The sequence below is a fragment of the Pempheris klunzingeri genome, chromosome 3, assembly GCF_042242105.1.
Source record: "Pempheris klunzingeri isolate RE-2024b chromosome 3, fPemKlu1.hap1, whole genome shotgun sequence".
Classification (NCBI taxonomy): domain Eukaryota; kingdom Metazoa; phylum Chordata; class Actinopteri; order Acropomatiformes; family Pempheridae; genus Pempheris; species Pempheris klunzingeri.
In genome coordinates this window covers 25681316-25702838 of record NC_092014.1, presented here as the reverse complement: position 1 = coordinate 25702838, position 21523 = coordinate 25681316, and the positions used below count along the sequence as shown (strand labels likewise).

General features: G+C 45.6%; 2 protein-coding genes across 3 annotated transcripts in view; both read right to left on the bottom strand.

Moving 5' to 3' along the window:
* The window catches only part of exosc9 (exosome component 9), a 360435-nt gene that overhangs the window by 85252 nt on the left and 253660 nt on the right, over positions 1-21523 (bottom strand). The gene's annotated exons all lie outside the window — the stretch shown is intronic.
* On the bottom strand, positions 645-17419 carry LOC139199187 (axin-2-like). Of its 2 annotated transcripts, none has more exons than XM_070828215.1 (11): positions 17319-17419; positions 14907-15847; positions 12315-12455; positions 9440-9542; positions 7432-7572; positions 6422-6843; positions 6160-6309; positions 5825-6058; positions 5549-5653; positions 4820-4945; positions 645-2395 (listed from the first exon to the last, which is right to left on the bottom strand). In XM_070828215.1, the coding sequence occupies exons 2-11, from the start codon at positions 15734-15736 to the stop codon at positions 2269-2271; spliced, it is 2379 nt and encodes a 792-aa protein (XP_070684316.1). In that variant the 5' UTR covers positions 15737-15847; positions 17319-17419; the 3' UTR covers positions 645-2268. The 2 variants fall into 2 exon arrangements, with proteins under 2 accessions (XP_070684316.1, XP_070684317.1); XM_070828216.1 differs by lacking the exon at positions 17319-17419 and adding an exon at positions 16733-16771.

Genomic DNA, 21523 nt, shown 5'->3' with positions numbered 1-21523 from the left:
AGAATAATTACTGGAAGTACTTAACAACATAGACCTGTCCTACTTAGCAAAAGCTATTGTATTACTATAGCATGACATGGGGTAATCTACTACTGTAGCAAGTGTTACATTATAAATGAATGGGCGATGCTGATGCTGTTTTACCTAGCGTTTCATTTGCTTCTATAACAATATTCCTTAAAACATTAATAATATCGGGGACACTCTGATTATGTAGTGCCTGTTAAACTATCAGGCCTCTTGGACACCACCTGAGGCTTGCTGCTTCACACTTGACAGGTAAAATAATACTCCCGCCGTTGAACCAGTGTTTGCTTTTCTAAATCTGCCAGATGAATTGAGAACAAGAACCCTGCAGCTCACATATATGTTTGTGCCTTACCACGCTCCAGACACTTCAGCAAGTGGACACGATTCTCATGTGCATCATGAGCCGGCAGTGATGTGAACATGCAGTGAAAACATCGGTTGGTTATCAACCATGAAAGAAGCAATTCCAGGTACAACAGCGTTCATTTGAAAAATATAAAACTTTAATAAAGGCTACATCTCTCAATAATTACAATAATTATAGGTCCATGTAAATCTTTAAATGAAACTCTTTATATAATGTATAATTTACAGTTTAGATAGACTGAAAGAAAACAAAAAGGCTGTGGTGTAAAAACAGAACAAATAAACATGATTACAGGATATTATTAAAAGCATAAAAATATCTTTTCAACATAAAACCCTTCTGAAAACCAAGGGATATATATTAAAACCCTGAAACAGGGTAGCACATGGTATGGCATCCATGTAGGCACAGGTGCTGTACTCATAAAACACCAGCGATAGTGTGTGTGTGTGTGTGTGTGTATTGTTTAGGTGTGTGTGTGTACTCTATTTGTGCATCACATGTGTCAGTATCCATACTTCAGAATGCATAATTACAATGTATACAGGAGCTCTGCTATATACGATGTTACTGTAACAACATTCAAAGGATATCGGCGCCATAATTCTTCAATGTTTCACTTTTTTTCTCTTTTCGTGTTTTTTGAAACGCTAGCCGACTTCCTGGAGAAGTCGTTCTTAGTGACCCAAACTGGTTCTTGTTAGCACAAGTTATTTTGGTGTGCGGGCTGTAAACACTGCCATTATTAGATGGTACGACTTGTGCTCCAAGTCTCCTATGTGTGTGTCTGCAACTGTTTTCAGCCCCCCTGTGCAATGCCTGGTTCACAAACAAAGGCACAACAAAAAAGATCGAGCTCTGTCGCTGGACTGAGAGAAAAAAAAAAAGGGGAAGGGGGAGAACAAGGGATAGGAAATGCTAGTGACAAACTGAACATTACAAACTATCAGCAGCATATAAGACTGGGATTGACCATTAGAGTAATGGAGGGAGTGCACCTCGGACAAGACCACTGCTAAGGTTGTTAGTTTGGGTCAGACGGGGCTACAAGGCTATGGGAGGTGCTAGGCTAGTGTCACGTCCTTTTTATAAAGTCAAAACAAACACAAAATTAAACAATATCACCACAGTATTCTCCCAACATTCAAAGCAGCTTGCCCATTGGCTGGAAATAGGGAGGGGTAGGGACACAGGTTTAAGAGAACGGGGGAAAGGAGTGGGTAGTTTTTTTTCAATAAATACTTAATAAAAACTTTCAACTCATGACAAAAGCATCTATATATATATTACATGTAAATATACATATATGCATGTATGTATATGCACATGTACAGACGTTTTTGTGACGATGTTGGAGTGTAACTTTAAGAGCAGGTTGGTGGCACTGTGTTGTCAGCGCCTGCAGGTCGGTTGGCTGGGAAGCCGACGTCAACGCACCATCCCTCTGTCATTACATCACACCGCAACAGTCATCTACATCTTCAGTGGTTATATTCAAGAAGAGGCGGGGTCTCCCCCCCACCAATCATCATCTTCCTTGTACTCGTCTTTTAAAGTCCGTCACGTCACGTCATTCCCTTGTGTTTCTAAGGCTGATTGGTTGATAAAGTCAGGGAGGGGTGGCACCTCCTCTGGGTTCGGCATACTTCATTGGCTCGTCTTCCTTCAATCACTCCTCTTGTGCTGGATATATTAACTCTGTTTAGCTTAATATTAAGAAATTGAAAAAAAAAAAAAAAAAATCAACACAAAAAAAGGAGTCCAGAGTGTTTTTGTTAATTACACAGAGTCTCTTGCTCAAGTTTTTTAGGGACAGTTAAGCTTTTGGTTGGGTGGGGAAGGGCGTTGGTTGGTTGGCAACAAAGTGGCTTTTAGTCCATCCTCTCCACCTTGCCCAGGACCTTTCCCTCATACATGGGCAGCACGGTTGCATCCTCCCACACCTCCTCAAACACAGCACCACACTCAAACTCGTCGCTGGCTTTCTTGAAGTAGTACCTGAGGAGGAAAGACAAAGAGCGAGGTCTGTGATTAGAAAACGGCGAGTGTAGGTGTATGTGAAAGAAAAAAAAAACAAAAATTGAACTCAAACGAAACCTGACAGAGTGGCAGCGGGAGTGCATCTGATACATTTCATCGTATTTTAAACCGCTTTGAGGCACCTACACGACTACTTCCATATACAGGCTCACGCACAACTCCCTTTAGTCCAAACCAAACACAAACGCACACACTCTGAGTGCCAGAAATGGTTCTTGCTCAAAACAACTTAGTCATAGCCTTCAATGCCATCCCTGCATACTTCAAAGGCAGAGCCTGACTCCACATCACACCGCTGCACAAACAGAGTTGAACCCTCCGTTTAAACACTCCCTGTGATAATTCAAGCTGCTAGAAACTGCCTGTTTGTGTGTGTTCATCCATGTGTGCTTGTCTCCTCATCCACTTGTTCCTCCTGACTGCTGGCCATTCTAAAGATGCCTATCTGTCAAGGTCTTATTAAGTTGAAGGGTTAATTAGAGGCTGTCTTAAGGCCCTCCCCCCCCCCTGCCATTTAAGGTGCCTGAGAGTCTGCCTGTGACTGTAAGAGCACACTTGGTTGCTTGCACATTAACGTGCACATGCCCCATGTTTCTCCCCTACACACACTCACACACTTCACTGCAGCTGTCCGATCACCAGCGGAGAACAGAGGAAAAAGGAGGAGGAGGACGGAGAAGGGGTAGCAGAGCGCAGGCCCTCCCTAGCGCGGTGAGTGGGTGTGATAGGTTGGATGCGGACCAAGCCTGAGGGACTTTACCCTGGGAGGGGGGAGGGTGGCAACCGCTCAGACAAACTCCTGAAGGTCACAGGTCACCTAGCTAGCCCACTCTTCTTCTTCTCTCAAGCAGAGATAACTCCCAGGGTTAGCTTGGTCCCAGTGACTGTGAAGTCTCCTGGAGCTCCTAATGATTTCTCCTCTCTACTTTAAACCCAGCAAAAGATCAGCAGGAGGGGATTTAATGATAAGCTTTGTAATGGAAAAATGCCTCATTTTCCTCATGCGTGTCTGCATTCAGAATACAAAAAAAAGAAAAAGGGAGAAAAGCTCTGTGTTTTATGAGCAATCGCTCAGCTTAGAGTCATTCAAACAACACATGTAAGGAGGGGCGTACAAAATGTACATATAGTTTTATTTTGCTTGTTGATTGTAATTACCCCCAAATGAAGGAGGTAAAGACTGCATCAGCACAGCTGCAAGACTATCTACTCAAGGGTGCAGTGATGTGACGGAGAGCTGATGGCCTCACTTAATGCTACGCCATTTAAGCCTAGAGTTTTTCTCTGCTGTCTGAGCTTTGATGGGCAGGATTTAGCCTCTTCATCTTCAATGTAGAAACCAAACAAATGCATTACCCCTCTCAATTTAATTGGCAGTATTTTTTCTGAAGAAAATGCCACATTTTCACTCACAAATAGTTCAAAGTCATCACTTTGTTTCAGAGAGTGAGACAGAAGGAGTCTTTCCATTGGAATATGTTTTATGTGGCAGGATTTTTCTCTCTTCGCAACATCTGGCACCAATATCGTCTGGCAGAGCCGCGGCGTACTGTTCTCCACTGTACTGCTGCCATGTCCAAATTAACCAGCTCCACACATTCTGCTGCCATTGAAGCCAGATGCTTCATCACCACCTCCCCCTCTCTTGCTCGCTTAAGACTTATGGGATAGCAGGGGTGCAATGACTTGTTTGCAGGCCGCCTTCTCTCTTGCCTAACAAGCAGATGTGGCTGTAAACGTTGATGTCATGGTCATGCAGGCTTTTCGGTGGCATACAACCTACGCAGCGCTGGAACCGTTTCTTGATTAAGCAAACTTGGACAACCTGACTGAAATGTCTTTAAACTGATTGGCCGTCATATTTCAAATGACTGAATAAGTCCTTGTATTGTTTAGGAATTTCCCCTCACCATGTGACACTGACATGAGGAATCCTGCTGTGGTAAATGCAATCAGTCATTAACTGTGAAGAAGGTACTTGCAGCATTTGATTTTAATGCCTGATGCAATAGTGTGGAGGAGGAATTTGAAGGCCTCGCAGTGGTCTTTGTGCACAAAATAAAATGTCCCAGGCTTCAAAGCCATATTTATTAAGGCTGCCTTACCATGGAAATCAGTACCAGATGTGAGAAAAAATTTGCTCCAGAACCCCCCCCCCTCCCCTCTCTCTGTAAGGCCTGAATACAGCGGATCAGCCCAGTTTCTTTTCAACTATCAGGCTCCAGTATTTCACACTCCCACTCAGCAGACAAGCATATGCATGTGCTCATACATACACAGATAAAGCCCACTACATCACCAACCACGTCCAAACTAGTGTGAACAAACACAATGCGCTAGTGTATTGTGATCTGAGTGCTGCTGTCAGTGGTTCATATTTACCTGTAGTTGCCTTTCTTGCTAAGCTGTTCCTTGAAGTGGCCCAGGGTGAGGCAGTGGGTCTTCATCATGCTGCGATAAGGAATCTCCTCACCACAGAAGAAGTAGGTAACAACTAGCTCCTTTGACCTGAGGATGCAAATGAAAACAGTTTTTAAACAGCTGCACTTATTGGAGAAGGGGTAAGATTGTTGACTGTAGACAAAGAATATCTGGGGTAGTGTTATTTAAGGATGCCAACAAGCAGCTGATTCACCAAAGGTCAACCAATTAAAACTCAAGTGGCCTCACAGTCAGCTTGATGTAGCTTAATATCAAACACCTAACCCATTCAACAACAAATGTATGAAGGGGGCCAAAACCTTTGAGTAACCAGGGGCTACTTAACACATCTTTGTTGGTTTGCAGTGGTGAGTGTGTGTGTTGGGAGACGGGTGGGTAGGAATGACTCCATATTAAACCATGTTTAATCTTACATGATTAAAAAGCGAGAGAAGAGGAGTTCAAAGACATAGCTATGCTGACTCACAACATCTCTCTTTGAAGGAAAAGGCAAGAAAATCTGTGAAAAATACAAGTATGGAGGGGGGGGGGGGGGGGGGGGGGGGGGGAGCTGTGTGTACGGGAAAGGAAATCTGGAAAACTAGAAAGCTAGGAAGTGAGAAACAAATTTAGAAAAACAGAACCAAAGAAGCAAAGACAGGATTTTGCTATAGATTTAGAAACACGCACTCGTCTGCTTGGAGTCCAGGGCTGGCTAGAGGGCTGCCTCCAGCAGGGAAGGCAGCTGCTTGATGGCTCCTGTCTCTCTGAAGGCTGTTGGCTGCTGTTAAATGTCTGTCAAAATCACAGAGATCAATGACTAATTAATACTCACATCATTATGAAGAGAAACCACCAGACACCATTGTACAGTGTATTCTGATGTGGTCAATCAAATGTGGAAGATGGGGAATATATATGATTGGCAGTTTTGGGTTCATGTGTAAAGCTGAATGTGTGTCCTACCTTTGTTTTGGTGGCTTGGAGACCTCTTCTAGTCTGCGGCAGGCCTCTTCAAGCTGTGCCAGGGTGTTGGGTGGGGGCAGGGGTGGCATGGCTGGGTCCTGGATGAAGGGGTGGCCGGGGTGGTGGCCACGGAGGTGAGCCCCACTGCCAATGCCGCCTCCACCCCAAATGGAGTGAGATCGACTGGGTAGAGTCTTGGATTCAAGCGGGCTGGACTTCTTGAGGCCTTGAGTGCTATTAGAATAAAAAACATTGAAAATACTAAATATAGAACACAGGTTGGAGACTCGAGACACTAGCGCTCTGCAGTGCAGATTATATTATAGCACACTTACCTGTGTGGCTTGTGCTTGCCCTGCCTCTCACTCTCTAGGATCCACTGCCAAACATTCTGAGAGCGGTCGGTGGTATCTAGAGGAAGGCGCGGTGAGGACACGCCCTCATCGCTGGCCTTGACTGGCCGTCTGGACAAAGTGCTGCAGCGACTGGAGAAAGAAGCACAGACAAGTTAGGACCAGAGACAGAGGAGCTTCATCTACTGAGGCCTAATGTACAGTGTTGACTGATGGTTTCAGCACAGCTCGAAGTTACACTTACGCAGGGGTGAAGTCGGAATAATTAGTGCCCCCTGGAGGGCAGAGGCACTGCACACGCTGAGCTGCTTCGGCCTCGATCTGCTCTTTTGTCTTGGGCCCAGAGTGGTGATGGTGGATATAGTGGTGGTGGATGTGCTTTGTGGACTGCCTGCCTGTCATCAGAACTTTGGCGGCCCCAGGATAAGCACCAAAGAGGGGCCCGTGGCCAGAGGACACCATTGCGCCCGTCCGATCTGGTGAGCTTGAGCGCGGCGAGTGCCGAACCACACCTGGTGACTGGCAGCCAGGTGTCTTCAGGACGCGGGACAGGTGCTCATCCAGGATAGCCTGGGGGTCTTCCTCACATTGGCTGCCAGACGGGAGCAGAGGGTGAGGGAGCGAGGTGGTGCTGGCGAGATCACTGCTCTCCTCCCTTTCCTCCTCCTGACGAGGCAAAGTAGAAAAAAATAAATAAATAACGCAATTGACAAAACATTCACAAACAGTCACATGTGTGAAAGGCAGCAAGCAGAGGAATTTATGTCTCAACTTATATCTATCATCCTCTGAAGTCAGTGAGAGCAAACGCTTGGATAACTTGATTTGAGTTTCTTTTTTGCAGCACTGTTATCTTCGCTAACAGGCTTTGGGTGCGCTTCATCTATAATGCAGAGTGTGCCTGTGCTTCACAAAGAGACTGGCACTACACATATTCAGCAAACGTGCCACTGGAGAGTAGCTAAGTGCTAACTATTGTAAGAACTTCAAGTGTGCCTAGAAACATAAGTTTGAAAGTTCCTCACCATGAAGTAGTGGAGGACAGAGACGAAAAGAGAAATAGTAGCTCAACCAAGACTTTAAAATCCCTTTATCTTTTCCTTGTTCTTCGACATGCTAAAGCTGCCATAAAAGCTTTTGTAGCGCAATATGGAACCATCATCACAAGTTAACTGGGATAAAAGTTAGAATTTCCTACTGGCGGCCATGGTTAATGTTGGAGACAGTTAAGAGCAGGTTTGTGTGCATCCATACCTCCTGGATTTGCTGCAGCCTCTCCTCCAATGAGCTCATGGTGTCCTGCTCTCGCTTCAGCTTCTCCAACCGAGTTATGAGCTGGGCAGCAAAGGCTGAGGGCTCAACAGGGGTCATCTCCTTAGGCAGCCGGTGTGTCCTCTGCATGATAAACAACACATGGGGAAGGACACTTTAGTGTGTGGTGCTTCTGACGGATGCAATATGTTGCATTAATCCACTGCCCTTGCCCTAATCCTATCTTGTTCCAGAAAGTCTGCTACTATTCCAAAAGGCCTAATCCAGATGCCCTTGCCCTCGAGCTAACCTGAGCCTTCTCTGCCGCCCATCCCTCCCCAGATCTTCTCATGCCCAGTGCCCTTGGCAGTGCCAGGCTGCTGGGTGAGGGGGAGAGAAGGGGGTAGCGATGGTGGGGTAGCAGTTGGTCTCGCTCGGAGGGGAGGCCCCCTGCCTGCACCCTCTGTAGCCCGACCAAGCCATCAGCTAGGCAGCCTCTGAAGTCAGCACACTTCAAAGGGCCCTTGTCAAACATCAAACGCACACTAGGGGTGGGAGGGACACGCAGCTTTAAATCTCAGAATAAAAGCCAGATATCGACAGAGAAGAGAGAGTGAGGAGAGGAGAGGGGAAGAAAAAAGGGAGAGGGGGACAAAATTAACAGCATTAGGAAAGAGGAAGAGGATTGAGATGTGCGTTAGTGAAGTGGCAATGGTGGCGGAGAGAGAGTGAGACAGAGAGGGAGGGAAAAGAGGGAGGGAGAGGATAGAGGAGTCAAATACTGGGAAGATCTGAGGGGAAGTAGTAATTTATTTCCCGGCTGCACGCAGGGCAGCTCAGAGGTACTCTAGTCACATTATCCTCCTTTTTCTTTAACTATATGCACCGGCTTCTCTCGCTCCCTTTCTTACTTTTTTGTTATTTGGCACACTGGCTTTCTTGATTTTGACTCTTTTTTGTTGTTCCTCTCATCTCTTTGTAGACACGATGAAGGGAAGAGGAAGAAAGGCAAGCAGAGCTGCTGGCAAAGGAGCGCCAGCCCTGCACGGGGCCCCCGCTGCCTGGGGCTGGTGCATCATGGGAGACAGAGCCATCTCCAAATCAGGAGGGAGACATTAAAGGAGTGCAAGTGGGGAAGGAAAAGAGAGAGATTGAGAGAGAGAGAAAACACAGAGAGGAAAAAAAGAAAAAAACAAGGAACAGACAACACTGTCAAATGCATGCACACACACACACACACGCACAACTCTTGCACATACACATACCTGTGTTTGGATATGAAGACAAAAGAATTTGCCTCAAACAGGCCTACCTCCTAACCTATGTCAATCTGTTATAACCCACTTGCTTAAATCTTCCCACAGCAACTTCAGCGGGTCAACCAAATCTTGAATCCAAAGCACATACGCTGAATGACCCAAATACTAGTGGGAGCAGATATCAGGGTGGGAGCCTATGAAAGTGGAATTAAATAGTGATGTGCCTCCCTTTCAATTGCTGGCATGTAAACTGTAGTTCTGGTTATCATCTAGCCCGTTCTTAATCTTAATGTTGAATGTAATCATTACCATTAACAAAGTTGTGGCATCTATTACCTATGCTTTAACCACAGCTAGCACTGATACTTAAAACATATGAAGCTGTGATACTTTGTGACATACTAAGGTTACTGAGACAGAATACAAAGATGACAACACAAGTTTATATTTACAGCTCTACAGAAGCTACTGGGATGGGGGAAGAAGGGGAGCCTGAAACAGCATAAGGAGAAGAGAAGTGCTATGCAAATCCAGCCTTTCATTTACCCCGACTTTTGTATGAAAATGAGCGGGGGAATGAAATATAGTATTCTGTCACAACATGAGCTCTGAAAAAATAAAATAAAATGAAGCGTAACTCCTCGAGGGAATCAGGACCCAGTTGTCTGTCAACATGTAAAAGTTTAAGTTTAGCAGATAACAAAAAAGGAAACAATGAGACAGGAAGTAGAACTTAAGGAAGTAGGACTTACAGGAAAGTGGGGTAGTGTTATCTGGCCATTGATCTTGACACTGCGATGCATCTCTCGCTGGAGCTGCTTCTTGGTGCCCAGCTTGTATGGAGGGATTCCATCTCTGTAAAAAACAAAGATATTATACATTTACATTTGATGATTAAAAAAAGATAGTCCGAGACCAGTTTCTGACTGAAAGGCCCTTATTTACAATTTATTTGGTCTCTTACGACCAACTATCCAGTGGATGTTATTTTTGATCACTGACTGCGACTCATCTTGCAGGTCACAACGCCTCCACACCAACTGTTGGTGCATTAGCGCCATTAGCCAGTCTTTGTGAAGAAAGAGCCCTTAGGAGGCAGTTCATCATTGAAGTGACCGACACAACACCACCCAGTAACCACCCACTAGGCACATTACAGCTAAATCAAAAGGCCAGGGAGCCCTTGAAGCCAAGGCAACAAAAACACACATAACAAAACACACCAGGACAATGGGAGAGATATGCTAAACATCCCACAGAGGACTTCAAAAGAAGAGCCCCACTGATAAGATTACATCAATCTTTGTCAACTGTGACAGTGGCTGTTTGAAAAGTAGAAGAATTAATGCAAACCTCAGTGGCCGGTTAGAAACTACACCAGGTTAAAGCAAGCTAGCAAATGCTGCCTTAGTGCTGCTGTTTTTGTGACACATTAATATGAAAATAGAGATATAGCAAGGATTACCACTAGTCTCTGGACAATTAAGCATTTATTCTGGGAATGTTATTCTCCATTTTTCTTTCTGTGTCTGCTAGCTTTTCCAGTCGCCTGCCACTTAAGCTGGGCCAATTATCTTGGCCGTTTTGGCTGCTCAGAAGTGTCTGACCTAGCCCAAACGCTACTTTTTCTGCTGCCTCTTTGAAATCTCACACTCATGCACATATGCACCCGCTGCCATCTTCGTTTGGCAAGCGCTGTGCTGTGAGCCTCTGATCTCAGCAACATCAAAAGGCTGGTTTGTAAGATAAGGTAATGTTTGAAGTTGGTGCAGCAGCATTCCCCAGCGTCCAAGTAAATCCATAAATAAGATATAAGCAAAAAGAGAAAAAAAATCCCCCATCCCTTCTTCCACCCCCCACCCCCCTTTCCAAATCCTCTTCTTCTTGTTCTTTATCTGGGAAATGAGATTCAAATTTGCACTGTGCCTTTTAACCACTGCAATAGGACACACTAATCAAATTGTTCCCTCGAATGAAAGAGGAAGACGCTGTGTTTTTTTATTAAAATCAGTTAGGGGTGGAGAGAGACGCGAGCTGGGGACAAGGACAGGAGGGATCTCTGAGTCAAAGACCTTGGTGAGAACTATTAAAGTATATGACTCTGACACACAACACTGTTCAGCAATGAATCCAATAAAATGAATTTTCTTCTTTGTTCATCTAAACAGGTTCTACAAGTCACATTTCAGAGTGACATCGTCAAGAAGAATCAGATAATGGAGCCAGGCTGCCGATATCACCCGAGTTGCAGCAAGCTATTGTATCTAAGGCCTACTGCCAAAGTCAGTGCTTCACAAACTGTACCCTTGAGACTCCAAGCCATCACCCCTCAAGGCGCAGGAAGTTAGACAGGAAACTCTTCAAAAGTAAAGCTCCACAGCCCAAAGGAACTTGTGCGCTAACAAGCACCCCAAACTTAGTGGCAAAACAACATTTCAACACGAAGCTTGCCAACTTCCCCATCACCAACTATGTATTATCAATCCAAACTGTTCCCACCCTGGTAAACCATGTGACGGCTGGGTGCTTTGTCCAGGTTGGGGAAGAGAAAACAGCCGTGGACTCTTTCATGGTTTCATGGGCCCTTACTTTATGGGGATCTCCTATTCAGTTGTGCAAGTCATTTTCAAAGCAGCCAGCCAACCTCTTATCCCCCTAAGCTCCCCTCACCTAACAATAGGCTGAAAGCGATTCAGTTAAGCCCTTTATACTCCATGCACTTTATTTTCTCACTCCCTTGCACTTCGAGCCTAACCACTCCTGCTATTGGCTTTGGAGGGTGGAGGAGAGAAGCTGTACATGGTTGGGTGGGTGGAGGTAATTTTTTGGGGGTGCCCTAGTCTGGCCAGGAGGAGTTCCTCATGCGCTGTCCCAAGGTCTAGAAATGAGTAACCCCTGTGAAAGCCTCAAAGACACATGATCTCAGCACGCCGCAGAGGCCAGTGGCAGGAAACCGACCCACCATGTGAGTAAGCCTCCTTTCATTTGGTGCCAACATTTTTCAATGAGTTTGTCTTGAGGCCCGAATGGCCATTTCCCTCCCCCTCTCCTCCAGCTCTTCAAAGGGAAAAAGCGATTAGATAATATGAAAAAAACAAGTCTGTTGTGGCAGAAGGGTGGGTGGGATGGATACATTTCAACTTTGAGGAAAATGAGGCAACGCCCCCACCCACATCAAGACATTCTGATTTTTTTCTCCCTTCTCTTCAGCCTGCAATGCATCAGAATAAACTTCAAAAGGTCTTCAGACATAATGACTTTCCCAGAGTTATCTACCCAGAGGTCACAGTAACAACTACATATTAATAGAATTACCTGTAGTCAATCAATTTACAATCATCAATTACAGACCATTATTTCACACTGCAGCCCCGTGACCCCAAGAAAAGCTGAGTCTGTTGAACTACAAGGCCAAATATTTTTCTTCACACCCTAAACTTTTTGCAGGGAAGGTGTTGACTGAACTCTGGTGCAGGGACGTTTAGATACTGTGGAAACAATACATTCACAGAGCTTTGGCCGGTGTCAGCTGAATGGAAATGAGGCATTTGAAGTGGCTACACTATCCAGTTAATTCTGAGTTGGAATGAAACTGATTTGATTTCAATAAAAACAAAAAACACTTACACACTACTGTCCGTCATGGACATGGAATCATCCGTTGTGGCATCGCTGGAGATCTCGCTGTCATTGGCACTGGTGGCAGGGGCAAAAATGTAGCCGGAGTTGACAAAGTAGGGGCTGGCAGGGTCTCCTCGACGGTGGGATCTGTGAAAGACCCAGGAAAACATTTGCCAAGATTTAATGTGATGTCTTGCTAGGTTGTGTTGTGTTGTGAAGACAGTGAAGAATGTGACAAGTTTATTCACTCCGTGTTTCCTTCTGTTGTTCATTTTATCAGATTTTAAAAGCAGATGAGACAGCTTGGAGTTCGTTCCATTGACATTCACGGCAGATTTCTATAATTAGAGTCACTTTCACAAGACTTTGGAGCCTGAGGAATGTGACAACAGAGTTAGAGATGGAGGTATGGGTTCTCTTTTACTTTCATGCTCACTTTCAAGTTCCCCCTTCCCAACATACAGGGGTTGTGTTTGGGGGGTTAACGGGTAATGGTTGGAGTGGGTGAAGTGCATAGCCTTGCTGTGTGTGAATGAACAACAGAATTTCATGTCTTTTTTGTCTCTTGCTAACTCTGGATTCTTTTGTTTTGGCCAAGCCCACACTCCTGCACTTTTCTGCTCTCAAACTCTACTCTCTCCTTCCTTGGATTGTTTTCTCGTCCATGCTGTCCCACTTGTATCTCTCTGTTTCTCTATCAGCCAGTCTGGGGCCCCTCCTTTAGCCGCTCTCCCCTGCTTTCCTTTCTAAAGTCTCTCTCTCTGTCTTTCTACTCTCTCCTGCTGTGTTGCATTCCTGTTTCAGTAGTGAAGGGGGTGGACAAGGAAGAGGGAGGGAAGAAGAGGAAGGGGGAACTTGAGCTTTAGAGAGGGAGGGAGAGGGAGAGAGGGAAAGGGGGAAGGAGGGCCCCTTTCTTTATGAGAATGCCTTCTGCCGGGAGTGCTGAGAGGAGAACCCCAGCATGACTAAAGCCGTAGGCCCCAAGCACAAACCTGACCTTTGGAAGGTCCACGCAAAGAGTCAGGTATTTAGCACAGCTGGGCTCTCTGCACCCCCCTCTCTTTCTCCATCTCTTTTCTTTCTTTCATGATCCCCCCCTTCCTGTCTTTCCCCCTTCCCCTCCTCTTGTCTCTCCCTGTCTCTCTCTCCAAAGCATGCTTAGTCTCTGTCAGACAGATTTTTTAAAAGAGAGATAAAAGTGCTGGATTGAAAAGAAAGAAGAAGAAAAACACCGAGGCACACTCACACACAATCTATAGTAAAGTAGGACCTGTGGTTGAAGCTGCACAACTGAACCGAGGACGTTTTGTTGTGTTTTTCTATTACTTTGCAGCTGAGAATTGAAAGCTCTTCAAAAAGAGGGGAAAAGGGAGTCTGTGCAGTGGCAAAATTCGTTCCACATGTTTGAGATGATAATTGGTTGACCTAAAGAGATGGTGAGGGGCAGGGGGAAAGGGGCTGCTGGTGACGGGGCTCTGCCCCCCCGGCAGGAGATGCCCGCATGTCAACAAACCCTGTGTCTTTTGGTGTCTGACAGTAACTTTAAATCAAATGAGTAACTCTGCTTTGATGTTATCTGACATCTGCTCACATGGAGTATAAAATCCTCAAGGTAGTGTTTAAGCTGGGTTACTACACGTAATCAATTAGCCTTATACAATGTTAGCAAAATTCATGCTGGAGACAATTTTAGTTCACTGCGCTCTCTAAATGTTTGGTTAACTTGACAGGGAAACTATGGATTATCTATAAATTGCACTTTTCTATCAGATCAGTATGTAGACATTGTCAAACCTCTGAGTAACAATTGCGTTCAGATGTGAGGACAAAGTAGTTGAGTGAAAAACTTTAAGTGCTCTTTGATGCAAGCTTGTGCATAAAATCCAGTTTTTGACAATGTTCCTGGCTTGAAAAGATTTCAACTGTTGGACAATGTGTGGGACGAGCTGTTAAGATAAAAGCCAAAATGCTTGCCACAAACAGTTCTGCTTTCATCTCTGACCAAGGGAACAATATCTCCGCTTGGCATAAGAATGACTGCACAAGTTCTCTCACTCTGTATTAGCATTTCTCTGGGCTAGGCAGACTTTGTGACCGTGTGCAATTGCTATATGGCTCAGAGAATAGAAAAAAAGGAAACCCAGCATAACTTTACAATAGCATCATACTGTTTCATGTTGCTGTAACAGTCATGAGGCTTGGTGTCTGAATTCGTGCCTGAACCGGAGGAAGGGTTTCAAAGCACAGGAAACTTGAGCAAGCCAGTAGAGGGCTGCCTGCAAGACACCATTTACTTAAAAGGAAGGCTCAGATCCATTGATGTTTTGTACCCACCCCGCCCCTCCACCCCTCCAACCCCTTGACTAACTGCGAGGCAGGAGGGCACAAATATACAGGCATGTTCCTCTGAGACCCTTTGATCAAGTGCCTTAATCTGTCTCAATCTCCCTGCCACATATTCACTGTGGTTTAACTAATGAGGGAATTGTGATTGTGAGGAGAGCAGGCAATTCTTTTAAAAGACATTAATTCATTGATGAACATGCGCTGACATGTATTAACACAGACATGCATGCTGTAGGTGAGTGCTGCTCTTACCTGCAACTGCTCTCCAGCACTTCAGCTGCTGTCCGGATGGTCGCAGTAGCCCTCAGGGTTTTTGCAGACAGTCCAACCACAGACCCTAAGGTTTTTGCCTTCAGGTCATTACAAGTCCACTCCTCTTCCTCTATGAGAGGGGGAAGGTATCCGCACATCAGCTTGAGGCTGCCGAGACCGCCGTGGTTCATGTACGCCGCGTTCTCGCAGCCCGTGCGCACGTATTCGAGGTATATGTCAGAGGTCAGGAACATCTGGTACGCGTTCTCTTCCATGTTGGACTGGATTTCTGTCTGCGCCTGGTCAAACATGGCAGAGTCTATCTGCTGCTTCTTAATACTATCCCTTATGAAGGTCTTGGTGGCGGGCTTCAGCTGCTTGGCGACTATGCTGTTGTTTTCAATGTACCGCTTGAAAATAACTTTGGCAACTCGCAACGTTTTGGTATCCTTTAAGTCCATCTGCCTGAAGCCGTTGCAGGCGAACCAAAAGTCCAAAGTGTCCACGCAGTTCTCCCGCTCCAAAAAGGTCCTGAAGAGATGAGCGCCGTCTTGGTCGCCCAGGAGAAAATGCAGAGACTTTGTCCACCGGACTAGGGGAGAGTCCGGGGACGCGCTGCCCTCTGGCTCCCCGAGACCATCCTCGTTCCTCCGCGGCGTGGAGCCGGGAGGCGCGGCGGCGGGGCTATCTTTAACCTTGCTCTGGGCTCTCATTTTGGCAGATCTGCTGGGGTTGTAGCATGACGCCTCTCCCTCCTCCCCCGGTACCGGAGGACGAGGAGCATCTTCTCGGAAGCTACTGCTGATGTGCTCCGTAAGCACCCTGCTCATGGCTCCAGCTCCGGTTGCCGTGTGAGAGTGCCGTCTTGCCTCCACTGAGCTCCAGCCTAATCCTCTTCACTCTCTAAAAGCAGCGGGGGAGCTTCTCAGCTCCTCTTCACTCTGAAACACAAAGTATTGATCTAATCAAAGCCAGATCCTGCTGAACTTCAAAGAAAGACATCAAGTAAACAGTCCCTTTCAAAATCCCTCTCCGGGTTCACAGAGAAAGGAAATATGAAAGGCTTTTTTCGTTTCATTTATCTATTTATAATCTAAATGAGAGATCAACTACAGCCTACATTCTCAGCGTGCATTGATCTGTCACATCAAAACCATTTTAAAAGAAGAATCGTCCCACACAAGCCTCACGCTCCACCAAACCCGCATCCTCGCAACTACAGCTTACATGTGTTTTCCTAACGAGTCCATGTCACAGGCTTCAACTCCAATTAATTCCCAATCTGTTTCGGACGACCGTACTCTGCCCCTATCTGCACCACACACACACACACACACTCACACACACACACACACTCTCACAGTCGTTCCCACTTGGTGCTCACACTTGTCCTCGCCATCCCAGAAATGTAGACGCGAGTGGAAACGCATCTGATCTGGACCACAATGACATTAAACGCTGTAAAGTACGAAGGGTAAAAAGCCCCGCGGGAGAAGCCGCTCGCTCATGCGTATTCATCTGAGCGATCAGTTGCCATAATATGTACCAAGAAGGCTATTACAGCCCATTATTAGAGCCACAGCCCCGCGACGTGTCTGAACTACCAACCCGACAGAAAGAGTGCAAGCTGGGAACCAGAAGCTCAGCGCCAGACCCGGAGGGACTTTGTTACCTTTAACCGATGAGCAGCTAAAAAGGACACAAACTGGGCGGCTGGGCTGTCAGAGTGCCACAACACTATCCACAACAGGCAGTGCAGCCGAACAGCTTCATGGAAAAAGGGGGCAAAGGATGGAAGCTGGAGAAACGAGCGGAAAACAACATACCATCGCAGAGCAGATCCCATAAAAGCCGTTAAAAGTTGAAAGATTACTCCATGTGCAGTAGAGCCTCATACAGTCCCACAACTCTCCGAGCAGTAATCCAGCACAAAAAGGACGACGGACTATTTGAAGCCGGAGCCGTGCCACATGTGTCCTGTCTCACTGGGAAACGCGCGCCGTAGTTTGCTGCGCCCTGTCCCATTCAACAACTGACCTCAGAGCAGGCAGGCTCAGCCCCTATGTAGATCACTGGGGGTGTCAAAATCTGGAGGAGGCAACGGAGGAGGCGGGGGGGGGGGGGGGGGGGGGGGGGGGGGGGCTCTGCTTGAAGAATACATCCCACTTTTTTCCCAGCTAGAAGACGCACCACCCAACAAATATTCGGTTTTTATCTGAGCTTCACACACACACACACACACACACACACACACACACACACACACGCACACATAAGCTTCTTATCTATCTCACCGTATTTCTCGCCCACAAACAAGAGACATAGCCCGCATTTCTCAACTTCAAAGCTCAGCAGCAGCACATCAAAGCGGCCGAGAGAGGGGGCCTGTGGAACAGCTTCCCGACAACTTACCATCCGTGTACCGACCGTCCTCCCTTTCTGAGAATGTGAGAGCAAAGTAGTCCAACAACAGGCTGCTCTTCTCCGTCCGCTAATGTCCTATCACACTATCGCGTTAGACGATTTGAACGCAGCCGCTAGTGAAGGAGCAAAGCTTCCCTCCCCAGGTAGAGTCTCTAGACGGGGGGAGAAGTCCTCCGGGCTCTCTCTGAACCAACTGGGCTGAAGGTTTAACTGCGGACTTCAAAGTGAGGAACCGCTGGCCTGGTCCCGGAAGATACATAAAAAAAAAAAACGGAGTCTCATCTCCGCACAATAAAGCCAAAGAAAAAAGACTAAAATGAAGATAAATGGATAGAAGTAGCTACGAATTACAGCACAACCTCCGTTTAACGGATTCTCGATAGCGAGACCACGCTTTAGACCGTCGCTCCCGCTGAATAAACTTTTCTCGGCAGGGAAAAGATGTACATGTATGCCAGGACCTTATCAAAGACAGGCGATCTCGAGCCAGGTCCCCGGGGCCCTGCGGCGTCACCAGCCACTGATCCGCCGCGCCAATGGCCGTCCTGCTCCGGGCCCGGCTGTTACTACACTAAGTTTAAGCGCAAACACAAAGCGAAGGAAAGCCACACTTGTGCTGCTTGTGGCTTCTTCCAGCGACTGGAGCCAGTCTAGTGTGTTCACACAGCGGAGGAGATGCTTTTGTGATAGGGTGTACTTTACACTTCTTTGGTGTGTGTGTGTGTGTGTAGTACAAGATATATTATATTATATTCTATATTATATTATATTTCTATATATTGTATAGGGCGCTTGGTCCTCGTGTAATTCCTCGTGTTTTCCCTCTTAATTATAGAATTACCAGAGTAAGGGGAGTGACAGTAAAGAATTTGTGGTTAGATATAATTTCAAATAATGATTTAATACGCATTCTTTAAGTTATAGCCTTGATTTGATAATCCTATAGAGTGTAACTGTCAAATAATTTACATATTAGTCACAGGCTTTTAGCTACAAAGATGTCAGCCTAACACACTTGCCAGTTCCACATTCAAGGAAAATGGCACAGCATGACATTTTGATTGAAATTGGACAGAGAGCAAAGGCAAGAGCTGTTCTCTAGTCTTTTAATTCACATGACTTCCCTAATGTCATTGTGACAGAATCTTAAAGAGTGGGTTAGACAGTGATCCAATCCCATGGTACTTCAAAGGCTATATTGTCCCTTTGATGTTGGAAATCAACTTTAAAGGAGAATATAATTATATAAGTCAGAGGATTCAAATTCACAAAACTGTCATGATGGTACAAGGAAACTAATGAAATCCAACTTCTCTGAGGTCCCCAAGTGGTGATTAATTCATGTAGAGTTATACGTGAATAAATAAGCATGCTGTGTATCGGTTCCCATGTGCATTTAGGGTTGTGCAAGTGTCTTTGTACGTTTGTCCACATCTTTACACTTGGCCACATGGTTTAGGGTAACATGTAATCTCATCCAGTCTCATCCAGCATCTGTTGATTGCTGAGTAAGAACATTCAGTGGCCCGAGATCCTTGTTATTTTCAAATTTAGATGCTCAATACTTATTACGTCCTGCAGCCACACTGGATACTTGTGCACTTCAGTTCTGACTCATGGTGCTGAGTAATTTTAGCATTTTGCAACTTTCTTTCAAATGTGTGCAATAGCAAGCCTTTCTTGTGTTCTTGGTAAAGGGGAGTCCAGTTGATTATGTTGACATCCTGCCAACCACTTCCTGCATCCTGTGAGCTTGTCTGATTAATCCAGTCCAGCTTCTTTCAAATGTTACCTTCTTACGAAATGTTCACACGGCTGCATGAGATCAGACGGTTAATGTATTTTTCTCTGTTTGACTGCACACGTGTGAATATGAAGAGGTCGTTCATAGCTATTGCGTATTCTGCAGGGCTCTGTAAAACAAACACTGATTCAAACACAAATCCAAACAATCCAACACCCAAAATGCACAAAAACTTCCAGCGCATTGCAATAGGGAGTTCCTGCTGTCTGCAAGATGGATCACAAAAATCACAAAATGGGTCAACGGTGTTGGCACCATGATGTTCAAGGGGCACAAATTAAAGCCCTGAAATATGTCGCCATACTGTTATCTGCGCACGAACTCCTTTAAAGTCAGGTTTGAAAAGAGAATAGGGACATAGATTTTAAACAGCAAGACTATCGTTCACGCAGGACTATCTTAAAAGTGGGATATGCACAATCGGGATAAAATGTTATCCGCACTCAAATTGAATTAGGCCGGACATATCGCTGCAGATGAAAGAAAAGAGTCTACAGACAGTTTAAATTTTGCTGAGAGGCAGGATGATTCGTTAATGCTTTGCTCAGTCTGCTTCAGTTCACTTGTTCAGGATGTCTACACAAAATACAAGTTGCTGTCTTTTTCTAATTCATTCAGAAAGTGCCATGAGACGCTAAACCCATGAGACCACACCTGTTGACCCTTGAATGCCCATTCTTGTGTTTAGCAATGACAAAAGAGAGAGGGTGCTGTAAAGTAGCCACAAGAAGCCCCTTTTTGATGTTAACCCTGCCCTGACCCCTTTGTTGGGGCCCTAACCATTTCACAGGAAGATCCAAATACTTTAAAGGCACAATACAGGACAAGAGTACTGCCACTGCCTCGCTATGAAGCCCCGATGAAACGGGTTGACCTGGAGGCTAATTGAGAGCTCATGTTTGAGTAGAAATTAAAGGCATCTAGAACATCACCACAGATTGGAAATGAAGCTCCTCTTTAATTAGAGCCTGCACATAAGGCACAGAGAAAGTATGCATTTTTAGTGCTGTCAGTACAGGTGTCACTTTGAGATACACGGAAATAGACACAAGGCTTTAAGAATAGTATTATGTAGGAATGGTTTGTTCTTTCTTTCTTTCCTTCCTTCTTTCTTTCTTTCTTTCTGATAGTACTGTACTGCAGAACTCTTTGATGATGTATCATTAGTTGCATCAGTCAAACAGTAGGCCTGTGTTCTCCCTTTTTGTCGCTTTTTCATAAGAACTTTTGGATTTGCATCATATTGCAGCCCACAGTATATGTTCCCACAATGCGAACAATAAATTCTGTACAGCCCATCTTATCGCCCTTCCCTCCGCTCAAATCCTCCACTTGTGCTAAGATAGCACAGAAAAACAGAGGAGAGGGTGGCTAATTGCAAATAACCCAATATTTTGGAGTTCAAAGGCTGTGGTGGGTTTGAGTGATAATTTGGGCTGAAGCATCACCATAAACACTAATAAAATTAAGTGCGTCGGAGGGAAGAGGGGGCGTGGCTAGGCGTCCCTTTGAACAGACCCTGTGATCAGTTCCCCCTCTCAATTAGCGTATTGTCCACTTGTCCTTTCAGCTGGGAGGGAGGGGGCAGTCTCCCCCCTAGCTTCCCTTTGAAGTGATTATCCCTTTATCTCAAGCCTGAGCGAGGAATATCTTGGGGGACAATGGCAAATTAAAGCCCATATGGAGAGAAGCGTGAATGTCTGTTTGTAGGCTCAGAGAGAAATAGAAAAAAGGACTGATAGAGAAGTAAATACAGCAAGGGATGGGGGGGGGGGGGGGGGGGGGGGGGGGGGGGGGTAGCATCATTCTGTTTGTGTGAGCTGAAGAGTGGTGGATGTCAACGCTCATCCAAAAAAGTAATTTAGGGCTCGTGCCTGAGTTGACACTTGTAACAGAGTGACTTTAGAAGAGCTAAAGGAAAGAGGGGGGTGTCGGGGGTGTATCTGTCATGACAGACTGAGAAAGACGGAGAGAGAGGACTGGAGAGATAGAGGGATGAGCATGAAGAAGAGAGGGGAGTGCAGTTGTCAGCAGAATCAGATGGCGGACAGGCAGACAGGCTTGAAGAAGATACAATTAAAGTGTGGAGTTAAGATGGGCTTTGAAGTTGGACATGGTGCATAACACCCTTAAAGTTTGAGAAGCCAGCCATTCATCTGCTTGTTATGGCTTGTTAAGACCATTCCTTTTAAAAGTCCCAATTTGAGAAAATACATTTTAATTTCAACTTTGAAAAAAAGTCTAAATAAATCAAGAGCGACAACAATCAGGTAGGATTCACAGCGGGGTTCAGAAGAAAGCTGGACGGTCATTTTGTGAAACTTGAGTGAAGGATTTGCCACAGAAGGTATGGGGGTGCTTGCGAGCGAGGAGGATGAATAATTACTTT

Coding starts and splice junctions, on each gene's coding strand:
- LOC139199187 (XM_070828215.1), bottom strand. CDS start 15,736: ATGAGCAGGGTGCTTACGGAGCACATCAGCAGTAGCTTCCGAGAAGAT. Junction 7,573..9,439: donor TAACACTACCCCACTTTCCT/GTAAGTCCTACT, acceptor TTTATCATGCAG/AGGACACACCGGCTGCCTAA. Junction 5,654..5,824: donor TCCAAGCCACCAAAACAAAG/GTAGGACACACA, acceptor TGATTTTGACAG/ACATTTAACAGCAGCCAACA.